This window comes from Mobula birostris, chromosome 8 (assembly GCF_030028105.1).
Source record: "Mobula birostris isolate sMobBir1 chromosome 8, sMobBir1.hap1, whole genome shotgun sequence".
In the NCBI taxonomy this organism is placed as follows: domain Eukaryota; kingdom Metazoa; phylum Chordata; class Chondrichthyes; order Myliobatiformes; family Myliobatidae; genus Mobula; species Mobula birostris.
This window is the reverse complement of record NC_092377.1, coordinates 120,773,147-120,786,265: the sequence shown is the minus strand read 5'-3', so window position 1 is coordinate 120,786,265 and position 13,119 is coordinate 120,773,147. Positions and strand designations below refer to the sequence as shown.

At 46.1% G+C, this 13,119-nt stretch overlaps 1 protein-coding gene across 2 annotated transcripts; it reads right to left on the bottom strand.

The window, feature by feature from the left end:
* Positions 1-1,146: 1,146 nt before the first annotated feature.
* Positions 1,147-12,231, bottom strand: LOC140202300 (interferon-induced protein 44-like). 2 transcript variants are annotated; one of them, XM_072267198.1, is made up of 7 exons: positions 12,051-12,231; positions 11,916-11,961; positions 11,601-11,802; positions 5,576-5,704; positions 2,744-2,906; positions 2,561-2,658; positions 1,147-1,603 (listed from the first exon to the last, which is right to left on the bottom strand). In XM_072267198.1, exons 1-7 carry the CDS (start codon positions 12,058-12,060, stop codon positions 1,442-1,444), a joined length of 810 nt encoding a protein of 269 aa, XP_072123299.1. In that variant the 5' UTR covers positions 12,061-12,231; the 3' UTR covers positions 1,147-1,441. The 2 variants fall into 2 exon arrangements, with proteins under 2 accessions (XP_072123299.1, XP_072123300.1); XM_072267199.1 differs by lacking the exon at positions 12,051-12,231 and having other exon boundaries at positions 11,897-11,920.
* Positions 12,232-13,119: the final 888 nt, after the last annotated feature.

Sequence of the window (13,119 nt, the reverse complement as noted above, 5' to 3'; positions counted from 1 at the left end):
GGTAACAGCAATCAGCCTGGCTTACCCAATGGAGGCAAGGAACAGGAAGGGACAGAACCAACCGCAGGATAAAGGCAATTACGGCCTGGCTTACCCAACGGAGGCAAGAACAGGAAAGGAGCTCAATCCAGGGTGGCTCTCAGTCTCAGGGCAGCCAGCAATCTTGGCTGGCTACAGAAACAGCCAAATCCATACCACAATAACTGCTCCGACGAGTGGCAACAAGGCTCCATGAAGCGGTGGTCCTCCAACCAGGCCTAGAGATCACGAATAGTTTCACTAGCCTTCCATCAGCAGGTTGCTCCAAGGGGAACTGACAAGACAAACCAGCAGCCGACACTTATATTCCAAGCCCAAAGATGGGAATCAGGTGCCTCTGATTAACTCAACCAAACAAAGGACAGCTGGAAGACCTGGAGTCTTGAGTCCACGGACCGCACCGTGATCCAGAATGTGGACTTCACGGACCGGACCATGACAGTTAGATCTGGGGCTGATGTCCAGTAGCTTCTTCAGAAATCAAGAATGAGGCCCAAATCTTATGTTTACCACAGTTTCGTTAGATGTTTATAGTGGTACAGGTCAGATAGGGTCAGTCAATCTCAGCAGGTAAGGCGGAGAAGGAACAAGAGAACAGCAGCAGTAACAGCCGTGACTGACAGTAACAGTGAACGGCTGTACCAGTGGCCAGCTGAAAAGCAGTGATTGGCAATAACTGTGACCATCTGTAACTGTAACTGTCTGCAACAGTCCCCTGCTGTAACAGTGACTGTCTGTAACTGTGACTGTGACCGGCTGTAACTGTGACTGGCTGTAACAGTCCTCTGCTGTAATAGTGACTGGCTGTAATTGTGACCATCCGTAACAGTGACTGGCTGTAACTGTCACCATCTCTAACTGTGACTGACTGTAACAGTCCCCCGCAGTAACAGTAACTCACTGTGACTGTGACCGGCTGTGACAGTGAATGGTTGTGACTGTGACTGGCTGTAACAGTCCCCTACTGTAAGAGTAACCATCTGTAACTGTGACAGGCTGTAACAGTCATTGACTGTAACATTGACTGGCTGTCCCAGTAACCGGTTGTACAAGTCACCTCTGAACCAGTAACTGTGACTGACTGTAACAAAGGTAGATGAAAACATGGTGTGCTTTTATTCTGCCAAGTGGGCTGAGCCAGTTTATTTGAGAAACCCTTTCAGCAGATACTAACTTATTCCCCCTTCAACTTTTCAAGGATAGAAACTACAGAAGAATGGAACTACTAATACAGCAAGTTACTAAAAGTCTACAGACAAACAGGTGATTGTACAAATATATAAACAAGCATAAAGAATGCTAAACCTATGGGGAAAACAATAAAAACATCAATCCCACAGCAGTGTCCGTGCTGCTGAAACTAGAATGAATTCAAAACGCTGGACAAGGTCAGCTGTGATAATTACACTGCTTTGAGAAATCGGTCAATATTTCTGACCATATTATCCAGAACATACAGGGCCAGGATGCATTTTATCATCTCGATCTGTTCACCTCTCCACTGATTCGAAACCACAAACATGGAACGCCTCTCCATCCCAGTGCGTTTTGCCAACTGGTCAAACTGAGGGAAAGGAAGGAGAGAGAGGGTATTAATGGAATTATAAACTCCACAAGCTTCAGATTCACGGGCAATGGTAGCAGTAACGGAGATGGAGAGAGCTGTTCCATTGGGATGGGCTTCAGCTGAACTGTGTTGTGACCAGTGTCCTGGGGAATCACGTGAATACTGTGTAGACCAGGCTTCAGACTAGACAGAAAGGGGAGGGTTCCGAGGCCAGAATGCTTAATAACTGAAGAGGAGGTGAGAGACTGGTGGCTCAGAGGAGTTGAGGGTGGGGGGGGGGTGGATTTGACAAACAAAGTGTGACAGGAGGGGGCAGAAAATATCAGTAAAATGAGGCAGCACAAAGTAAAACCTGAGTAATAGAGTTTAACACGTGGCTAAGGAGATGGTGCAAGAGGGGAAGGGCTTCAGGTTATTGGATCATTGGGCTCTCTTCCAGGGAAGGTGGGACCTGTACAGACGGAATGGTTTGCACCTGAACTGGAGGGGAATGAATATCCTAGCAGGAAGGTCTTCTAGTGCTGCAAGGGCGGGGGGGAGGGGGGGTGTCGGTGGGGGTGGTGGTTAAACTAGAAATGCACAGGATGGGAACCAGAGCGCCTGAACAGAACGTGGAGTGGTTGTGGGGAAAGATGTTGCTGAGCCTACACACAAGGTCAGAAATCAAAAGTTTGACCATGGTGGGACTAATGTTCTGAGTTTTGTCTACTTCAATGCAGGGAATATTGTAGGAAAGGCAGATGAGCTTAGGGCATTCAAAGGATACAAAGTATATCAAAGTATTATCAATGTATGCATAAGTTATAGAACCTTGAGATTTGTCTGCTTACCGGGAGCCACAAAGCAAATATCTCCTGTGTTTACCTCTCTGCTGTCAGTGCAAACATGCTATTCACAGATTGGGTGCTATGTTTCCCACATCAATGTCAGTTCTCAGATTCTACATATTATTACCTTCTGCTGCAGTGGCTTGTATTCATAAATCCATGCATTGTGTATCTCTGGTATCCCTAATAATTCAAACTTGGTCCCAATCACAACCCTGTGAACATCTGGAAAAGAGAGATGATCCAGATATCAATATGAAGCTGCAATGCTGAGGTGACAAAGTTACACAGAACAAAAGAAAGCACTTACATTTCTGTGCCACGATTGTCTGTAGCTCCTGAAACTCTTCCATTTTATCGTCACTGACCAAGTCTATGGTGCTGATGTCAAATATGAGTGCGACTCCGTGAATTACATTTTTCGGAGTAGCAGGGTAGGTGGAAGCATCTGAGTCAGGATCGAAATTCTGTAACTAAGTGAGAAAATGAAGAACTGGTTACAGAGGAAGCAGCAGGAATACTGATGATCACAATCACACAGCACTGAGGTGAACAATGGAGGAGGGACCAGTCCCCTTAGACAAAGCCCAGTTGTCATGGTCACTCATCTACTGATCTACTAAGACGCAGATGGGCCCCAAAACCAGTGGAGTCCATCTGTCCCTGTCAGTCTCCGGCTGCTTTCCCCAGTTCGCTGTTACTTTTCAATTCCTTTCATTGTGGGTCCACTCTGTCCCCACGAGCTGCTTGAGAATTTGTTCTGAGCTCTTCAATACTCACACCCTTGCACTGTTTAATGAATCAACATTTTTAACTAAATGTCGGGACTTGATAACAAAGTTTTCAGATGATTCAGAAACTGTTTGGTCCTTCACACCTCAGGATGATACAAATGGTTGGTCAGTATGTAAACTGATGGCAAATTGAATCCTGAGGAGTGTGGGTTGTTCAGTCTCCATCAGTAATGTGGGGGAGACAATCGTGTGTATTGTGTCCAGGTTACTGGGTGATAGGAAGGTAAATGGTGAGTTCATCAGCTTTTGTTCATGTTTGTTTCCTGAGGCTATTCAGCCAGGCTAGCCTATGCTAGTTCTCTGTCAGTTCACCAATTACTCATCTCCCCATCCACTCTCTGCCATTCTGACAACCCACCGGAAACAACAGCAGCAGACTGACCCAATGACCTACATGCTATTGGGATGTGGGAGCCAGAAACCAGGATCATCAGGGGGAAACCCACATCATGACAGCAAGAGCCTGCAAACTATACATTGACAGCACCAGAGGCTGGGATGGAATCGGAATCACTGGATCTGCGAAGCAGCACTACTAACTGCTCCATCACTGTGTCACACAGTAGTACAGACGACTTGCTCCAATTCTATTGGGTCCTGGTGAGGCTTGTGCACAGTTCAGGATTCCTTACCCAAGGAAGGATTGCAGCAATGGCTGACCAGACTGATCCAGGGATGGTGGGTTTGACGAATGAAGAGAGATAAGAACAGGAACGGGAACAGAGTGTAGGGGAATGTAATAGGTGACAGATGGTACATATTGTTCATCATATAAACTGTTTTACATGATTCATAAACTCCATCATTGAGTTGTTGAGTTCATTTTAAGAAACAGTGTCTGATACAATGACATGAGTATAAGGTGACTTGTTCTTCTGCAATGGAAGTAAAGGACTGCAAATCTTGTTAAACGCATAAGGTGACTCTCAATTGTTTTACTCACAAAATCCTACAAGGGCAAACACACCACAAACCACCCCCCTCCCCTGTCATCCCTCCACTAACCCCAGCCTTCTCCCCCAATTCAGTAAGCAGAACTGATCTAGTCTGGACCTCAACACCCTTCTTTTGTTGGCCCATGGCCATTGACTCCTGAGTGTCTGTTCTCACCTCAGTTTGGAAGTAAGACAAGATTTCATGGCCACACACAGAATTCCAACATCAAACCCCACACGGTGGAGTTGTTGGCTGATAATGGATGCCAGCAGAAGACAACTGGTGGGAGACAAGGAGGTGCTGCTCTAGGTGAGTTTGAGCAGAGGGTCTGACCAAGATAGAGGCTGATGAGCCTGTGACCTTCACTAGCAGTGGAGCGGATTCTGGGGTCATGTGTTGCTGGGATTGATCCATTTCCCCATCACTGCTCTGTCTCCTGACCTGTACCATGTGGAGGATGTCAGAACAACACTCAGTCCCCCCTCACTTGGAAAAGAGCTCTAAGTGTCCCAGCAATGTGTCGAGGTGGAGACAGCTGGCAGTGAGACACCAAGGAGAGTGGTGTGTAACCCCCTGATGAATCTCTGTCAATATCTCCTCGTGGGTAACTCCAGAACTAATGTCTGTCACTGTGTACCACTGTGTTACTCCAGGAATAATATCTGTCACTGTGACCCTGTGTGTTACTCCAGTACAAACATCTTTCATTGTATCCCCATGTGTAACTCCAGGACTAATCTCTGTCCTGTGTCCCTGTGTGTTACTCCAGGACTAATCTCTGTCAATGTGTCCCTGTGTATTACTCCAGGACGAATCTCTGTCACCGTGTCCCCATGTGTTACTCCAGGACTAATATCTGTCACTGTGTCCCTGCATGTTGCAGCAGGATTAATCTCTTTCACTGTGTCCCAGCGTGTCACTCCAGGACTCATCTCTGTCACTGTGTCCCGGTGTGTTGCTCCAGGACTAATCTCTGTCCCTGTATCCCAGTGTGTTACTCTGGGACTAATCTCTGTAACTGTGTTCTCATGTGTTACTCCAGGACTAATCCCTGTCATTGTGTTCCTGTGCGTTACTCCAGGACTAATCTCTGCCACTGCATCCCTGTGTGTTACTCCAGGACTAATCTCTGCCACTGCATCCCTGTGTGTTACTCTGGGACTAATCTCTGTCACTATGTTCTCGAGTGTTACTCTTTGTTTGGTATTTCTGTGTAACTTCTTTTACAGAGTGCCACCTCCCTCGGCCTAGGCTATAGTTTAATTCCAATCGGAACATGGGCCTAGTCTTCAGAACCATGGCTGTTTTGTCTGAAACTTTGCTTGGGACCATTTCTCCCTTCTCTCTCTGAGGTTGTTCAGTGTTTAATGGCTTGTGGAAATCAGGAGTATGAAGTAAAGGAGGAAACTCACGTTTGTTCCTTTGGGAACTCTCCCTTCCAGGATCATCTGTAACACTTTCTTTGTCTGACCACGGTTCTTCATAGCATTCCATCCAGCCGAATCCCAAAAGTTTAAACTCCCTGCTCTGTAGGACCTGAGCTGTAAATTTTTAAAAAGATGTACATTTGTATGGCACCTTTCATGGAGAGTAAAGTTCCGGGTAATGTAGAACACAGGGTAGATGGTATTTACGCAACAAGATCCCATAAACAGTGGAATGGTGATCAACTGAAGATCTGCTTTGTGTTGTTAACTGCTGGCTAAGATTATGTATCGGGACATGGGAGAACACCCTGCTTTTCCCTCAGTGATGGGACAATCCAATCTGCGGGAGAACTCCTACCTCTTCCCTCATTGACAGGACATCCCAGACTGTGGGACATCTCCCTGATCTTCTCTCGGTCACGTGATATCTCATGACACAAGAAAACTCCTCTTCCCTTGCTGCCCTGGGTCTGTTTACGTTCCCCTGAGAGGGCAGGTGAATCCCTGGTATACAGACCCAGAGACACTCTGACTGCAGCAATGTTATCCTGAATCTCTGGATTCCCCTTTCAAACTAAAACGTTCTAGTTCACCAAGAAAACCAAATTAACAAGGACAGTCTTGGGGTGAAAGAGCAAAAATGTGGAGAATACTCAGCATATCAGGCAGCATCCATGGAAAAAGGAACAGGGACTGTTCTCAAAGAAGGGATTTGTGGTTAAGTTCTTTTGGGAAAAGGTCATTCTGGATTAGGTGTTGTGAAATAAACTGTATTTGATTTGGGAGTTTAAGGTAAAGAAACCTTTGGAGGCAAGTTTCATAATATGATTGAAGTCACCTTGAGGGTTGGTGGGGGGGGGGGAACAAGGAAATGATGTATCGATATTATAGTGGAATAAAGGGAATTATAGAGGGATGAGAGGGGATCCGGCCAAAGTTGATTGGAAGGAGACACCGGCAGGGACGATAGCAGAACAGCAATGGATGGAGTTTCTGGGAGCAATTCAAAAGGTGCATAATAGATTCATCCCAAAGTAGAAGGAATAATCTAAAGATGGGGTGAGGGGTGGTGGGGGTGTAAGGAGGTAACCATGACTGACAAGGAAAGTCAAAAGCAAAAAATCAAAAGAGAGAGTATATAATGTAACAAAAACTAGTGGGAAGTTAGACTGGGAATATTTCAAAATCAGTAGAAGGCAACTGAAAAAAGCCACAAGAAGAGAAAAGATGAAATTTGAGGATAAGCTATCCAACACTATAAAATTATAATAACAGATTTTTTCAGATATATAGAGTCAAAGAGAGGTAAGAGTGGATATCAGACTGCTGGAAAATAATGCAGGAGATAATGGGGGACACAGAAATGGCTGATGAACTGTATTTGTCCCTAAATGTATTGGTCCGGTCCGTAAATGTCCGCATTCTGGTTCACGCTCTGGTCTGTGGACTCAGGACTCCGGTTCTTCCTGCTGTCCCTTGTTTTGGTTGAGTTAATCATAGGCATTTGATTCCCATCTTGGGGCTTGGAATATAAGTAGCCTTGGGGACGACTGGTGGCTGCTGGTTTGTCTTGTCAAGGTTTCCTGGGAGCAACCTGCCGGTGGAAGGCTGCAGCGGCCACTTGCCATCTTTAGGCTGTGTTGGAGAACCATCGCTTCATGAAGCCTTGCTGTTGGTAGTCAGAGCTGTCTTTTCGGTATGGATTCGGCTGTTTCCCGGGCCAGCTGAGTGGCTGCTGGCCACTTCGAGCTAGGTGGGGATCCGGCTGTTTCCATAGCCAGCTGAGGTTGCTGGCCGAACTGTGACTTGGAGCAACCCCGATGCAGAGATGGAACTGTATGTCATTCTTCGGTGTTTGTCTCTTCTTGTCCTTGCCTCTGTGGGGTAAGTCAGGCCGTTCTGCCATTGCCTTGTGGGGGATCTGTCTTGTCCTCACCACCAAGGGGTAACTCAAGCGGTTCTGCCATTGCCCTGCGGGGGTCCTGTCTTGTCTTGTTTTGTGTTTGCCTCCGTTGGGAAAGTCCGGCCGTTCTGCCTTTAACCAATGGATGGACCTGTCACACATTGGTGTGGAGATAAAGTTGAGTCCCGGCTTGTCTAAGGATAGGTCCAGGCTCTATGACTATGTACTATCCAGTCTCATGTTAGTAATGTGTTAAAGATGAGTCCCGGCTTCTCAAAGGATAAGTCCCGGCTCTCTGTTGATGTACAGTTCCCAGTCTGTCTCCGAGCTCCAGCCTCCAAGTTATCAGCCTCCACATTCCAAGACCAAGACCCCAGCCTGTCTCAAGACCAAGACCCCAGCCTGACTCCAAGCTCAGGACCAAGACCCCAGCCTGTCTCCAAGCTCAAGACCAAGACCCCAGCCTGTCTCCAAGCTCAAGACCAAGACCCCAGCCTGTTCTCCAAGCTCAAGAACAAGACTCCAGCCTGTCTCCAAGCTCAAGACCAAGACCCCAGTCTGTCTCCAAGCGAAAGACCAAGTCCCCAGCCTGTTCTCCAAGCTCAAGACCAAGATCCCAGCCTGTCTCCAAGCTCAAGACCAAGACCCCAGCCTGTCTCCAAGCTCAAGTCCAGGACCCCAGCCTGTCTCCAAGCTCAAGACCAAGACCCCAGTCTGTCTCCAAGCTCAAGACCAAGACCCCAGTCTGTCTCCAAGCGCAAGACCAAGACCCCAGCCTGTTCTCCAAGCGCAAGACCAAGACCCCAGCCTGTTCTCCAAGCTCAAGACCAAGATCCCAGTCTGTCTCCAAGCTCAAGACCAAGACCCCAGTCTGTCTCCAAGCTCAAGTCCAGGACCCCAGCCTGTCTCCAAGCTCAAGACCAAGACCCCAGTCTGTCTCCAAGCTCAAGACCAAGACCCCAGTCTGTCTCCAAGCGCAAGACCAAGACCCCAGCCTGTTCTCTAAGCGCAAGACCAAAACCCCAGCCTGTTCTCCAAGCTCAAGACCAAAATCCCAGTCTGTCTCCAAGCTCAAGACCAAGACCCCAGTCTGTCTCCAAGCGCAAGACCAAGACCCCAGCCTGTCTCCAAGCTCAAGTCCAGGACCACAGCCTGTCTCCAAGCTCAAGACCAAGACCTCAGCCTGTCTCCAAGCTCAAGACCAAGACCCCAGGCTTTTTCCAAGCTCAAGACCAAGACCCCAGCCTGTCTCCAAGCTCAAGACCAAGACCCCAGCCTGACTCCAAGCTCAAGACCAAGAACCCAGCCTCAAGCCTCAAGCCTCTAGACCCCAGTCATTTCCTGTCCTGTAGTCATATCATGTCCTTGCCTGGTTCTGGGGCCCGAGCCCGAGGGAAGACCCAGGTTCTGGGTCCTTGTCCAGTCTCTGGCTCAGAGCCCAAGCCCAGGCTCCTAGTGCCTAGTTCTTTGTCTGGGTTCCCTGTCTTGTCCATGTCCTAGCCCAAGTCTGCATTCTTGTCCCTGCTCCTTGTCTGTAACCTGTCACGTTCCTACTCTAGTCAAGTCATGTTCCCCGTACTTCATTGTCTGTGTCTTGCATTTGGGTCCACTACCAGCGCCACCCATTGTGACAAGATTTGTATTTTACATCAGCCTTCTCTGTGGAAGACACCAGCTGTATGCCAGAGAGTCAGGGACCAAGTGTGAGTGTAGCAGCTGTTGGTAAGGAGAAGGTGATGGGAAGTGGAAAAGTTTGAATGTGGGTAAGTTGCTGAAACCTGAATAACTGCAGCCCAGGCTCTGGAAAGTGTTCCTGAAGAGATTGTGGAGGCATCAGTAGTTGTCTTTGAAGAAACACTAGTTCTAGATTGGTTCTGAAGGACTGAAAATTGCGTATGCCACTTTATACAACCATTCTCCCAATCTGTCTCAGTTCTTCTGCAGATTCTATGCTTCCTCAAAACTAACCACCCTCCACCTATTTTTCTATCAGCCACAAAACTGGCCACAAAGCCATCAATTCCATCTTCCAAATCTTTTGCATATAACGTGAATAAAAACAGTCCCAATATCGATCTCTGTGAATACCACTAGTCACCAGCAGACAGCCAGGAAAAGCCCCATCTATTCCTACATTTTGCATCCTGTCAGTCATCCAAAATTCTATCCATGCCAGTAACTTTATTGTAATACCATGGGCTATTAACTACTTCAGCAGTTTCATCTGTGGCTCCTTGTCAAAGCCCTTCTGAAAATCCAAGTAAACAACATCCACTGTCTCTGCTTTGTCTCTCTGGAATGCTATTTCCTCAAAGAATTCCAACAGATTTTACAGGTAAAATTTCCCCTTGAAGAAAACGTACTGATTTTGGCCTATTTTGTCATGTGACTCCAAGTGTATTGAAACCTTATGCTAATCAATGGAGTCTAGCATTTTCCCAACCATTGACATCGGGCTAATTGGCCTATAATTTCTTTTTTGTCCCTCCCTTCTTAATTCCGCAGCTAATTGATATCACGCACTTGGATTTGAATTCACATTTCCCATAGGGTGACCATTTCCCAATTTCCAAAAAGGAGGACATTGCATATGTGGTCATGGATTACCATATATATACAGTGCGTTTCAAAACAAAAATTATAAAATTTAAACCATATTGCAAAAACAATAAATGCAAACAGATGACCACTTTAGTTATTTTATTAAATAAAAATTCTAACATGATACTTTTTTGCCTATATAAATCCAGCAAAAACCTAGCTATTTCATCATTAATCCGTGATTTTCTGCCAGAGCCCTTATTCCTATTCAATTATTCATCATTCTGCATATTACATACATGCATTCATACAGTTTAAATAAAGAATTGAAAGAATTGAATATTCATTTTTACTCCTGCTGAAGCAGATATGCTAACCAAATTAATTTACTTCATTTCTTCAGTTGCTTGAGCTGGGGAGAAAAATGATAATAATGATGGTGTTCCAAGCAGTACGAGTGTTAACTTTATATTTATCTGTGGTACCGTGTCGTTCAACTGCACTTTTTCCCTTACTGCCAATCTTCACGTCACAACGGTATAGTGTACAAAAAACATGAAAATTATATTTTCTGCTTTTAGCAATAAATCCAAATTCTTTGGCCCATTCATGGTTGAATATAGTTTTTTCTTTTCAGCAATTCTTTAGGGTCTTGAAACAAGAACAAAAAGTCAACCACTCTCCACTGCAGTCTTGGGTTAACGGTTGTTATAGCTTTCAGTTTCCACTGTTTTAAGTATATCCGAGGTAATTTATATAAGTTTTTTAGTCAGACGCAAAAAGGAGGACAAGTTAGTGCAAACATGAGAAAATCTGCAGATGCTGGAAATTCAAGCAACACACACAAAATGCTGGCCAGACAGCATCTATAGGAAGAAGTACAGTCAACATTTTGGGCCGAGACCCTTCGTCAGGACTAGCTGAAAGAAGAGATAGTAAGAGATTTGAAAGTGGGAGGGGGATGAGGAGATCCGAAATGATAGAAGAAGACAGCAGGAGTTGGGATGAAGCTAAGAGCTGGAAAGTTGATTGGCAAAAGGGATACAGAACAGCAGAAGGGGGCGGATCATGGGACGGGAGGCCTAGGGAGAAAGAAAGGGGGAGGGGAGCCCAGAGGAAGATGAAGGGCAGGCAAGGAGAAATTGTGAGAAGGACAGAGAGAGAACAAAGAGAGGAAAAACGGAGGGGGGTGGGGGAGAAGAGAGAATAAATAAATAAATAGATAGATAGATAAATAAATAAATAAATAAGGGCTGGGGTAAGAAGGGGAGGAGGGCTTTAATGGAAGTTAGAGAAATCAATGTTCATGCGATCGGGTTGCAGGCAAATTAACATCCGGCTCCAGATGGCGCCAGACGGAGGCCTAAAGCCGGAGTTCTGGCCTCCCTACTTTCCCAGCCTCGGGACCTCCCGACGTGCTTACCAGCAAATAGATTGGAGTGAGGTGACCTCTCACTACCTCTGATGTGGACATCAGGGAGACACATAAAGGACGGTGAATTCACAGTTAATAGAGCAACATATACCGCTTGTGCGTTTATATTAAGTTGACAGCAGTGTGTGTACCTCTGGAGTGAGAGACCCGGGATTGTCTCCTGTCGGGACACAGGTTATAGTCGTTCCTTGTGGATCCAGAGCCGAGAGAAATGTGTTGATGGTCGATGATTTCCCAACCCCAACCATGCCGAAGAGCAGGATATTTATACAGTCTCCACAGCCCTCAGGGGGGTTGTAGTTTAACAAGAGGTTCTTCAAATTGTCCAGATTCCTGCCAAAGACCAGGGAGACAGAGCATCAGCTGTCTGGCTGAAACGGGTTAACGAAATCATCATATTTACCTCTGTCCGATTGGGATGACACACCCTGATTATGCGAACCTACCGCTTGTCCATGGCTGGGAAGTGAAAACAGCGGTCCTTTGAAAAATCTGAAATACAATGTGAAAGTATTAATATCTTTGTTTTTATCTCGCGGGGCGGGGGGGGTTTCAGTAACGGATTGAAGATATAAACTCACGGCTTCCCATGTTTGGCGTTGTATAAACCCAGTGATCTGCGCCGGAGTGTTGACTGTGCTTCTGCCTGCGGGAATCCAAATCTTTTTCTTGATGTACTTTCACTTTCCCTTGCTACCGGTTGATGAGCAAATTTGGTCAGGATGATCAAAGTGAGGCAGGAACCAAGAAGAACTTTTACAGTGACATTACATCCATTCCGATTTTACTGTTCGTCGGATTCAGCGACACCACGCAGGGCGTACACGTTAACTAACATATAAAAGCCCGTTCTGTTTATAATACTATCACCCACGAAAAGGAAATCATGACGGGAGTTTCCACCAGGAAAACTCTGTTGCATTATTCTATAAGACCATGAGTCCATAAGATATAGGAGCAGAAGTAGGCCATTCGGCCCATCGAGTCTGCTCTGCTGGACAGATCCAATTCTTCCAGTCATCCCCACTCCCCTGCCTTCACCCCATACCCTTTGATGCCCTGGCTATCAAGAACCCATCTATCTCTGCCATGAGTACACCTAATGACTAGCCTCCACAGCCACTTGTGGCAGCAAAGTCCACAAATTTACCAACCTCTGACTAAAGTAATTTCTACGCATTTAGTTCTAAAAGGACGTCCTTCAAACCTGAAGCCGTGCCCTCTTATCCTATAATCCCCTACCATGGGAAATAACTTTGCCATTTCTAATCTGTTCAGGCCTTTTAACATTCGGAATGTTTCTATGAGATCCCCCTCATTCTCCCGAACTCCAGGGAATACAGCCCAAGAGCTGCCAGACGTTCCTCATTTGGTAACCCTTTCATTCCTGGGTCCGACTCACACTGCAGGTCACGTTTAAGGTATCTTGCACAAGGACTCCTAAGTCCCTTTGCACCTCTGCATTTCGAATTCTCTCCCCATCTAAGTAATTGTCTGCCCGTTTACTTCTTCCACTTTCCAACAATGTATTTCATTTCTCACTTATTTGCCCATTTCCCTAAACAATCTAAGTCTCTGTGCAGGCTCTGTTTCCTCAACACTGCCCGCTCCTCTACCCATCTTTGTATCATCGACAAATTTAGCCACAAA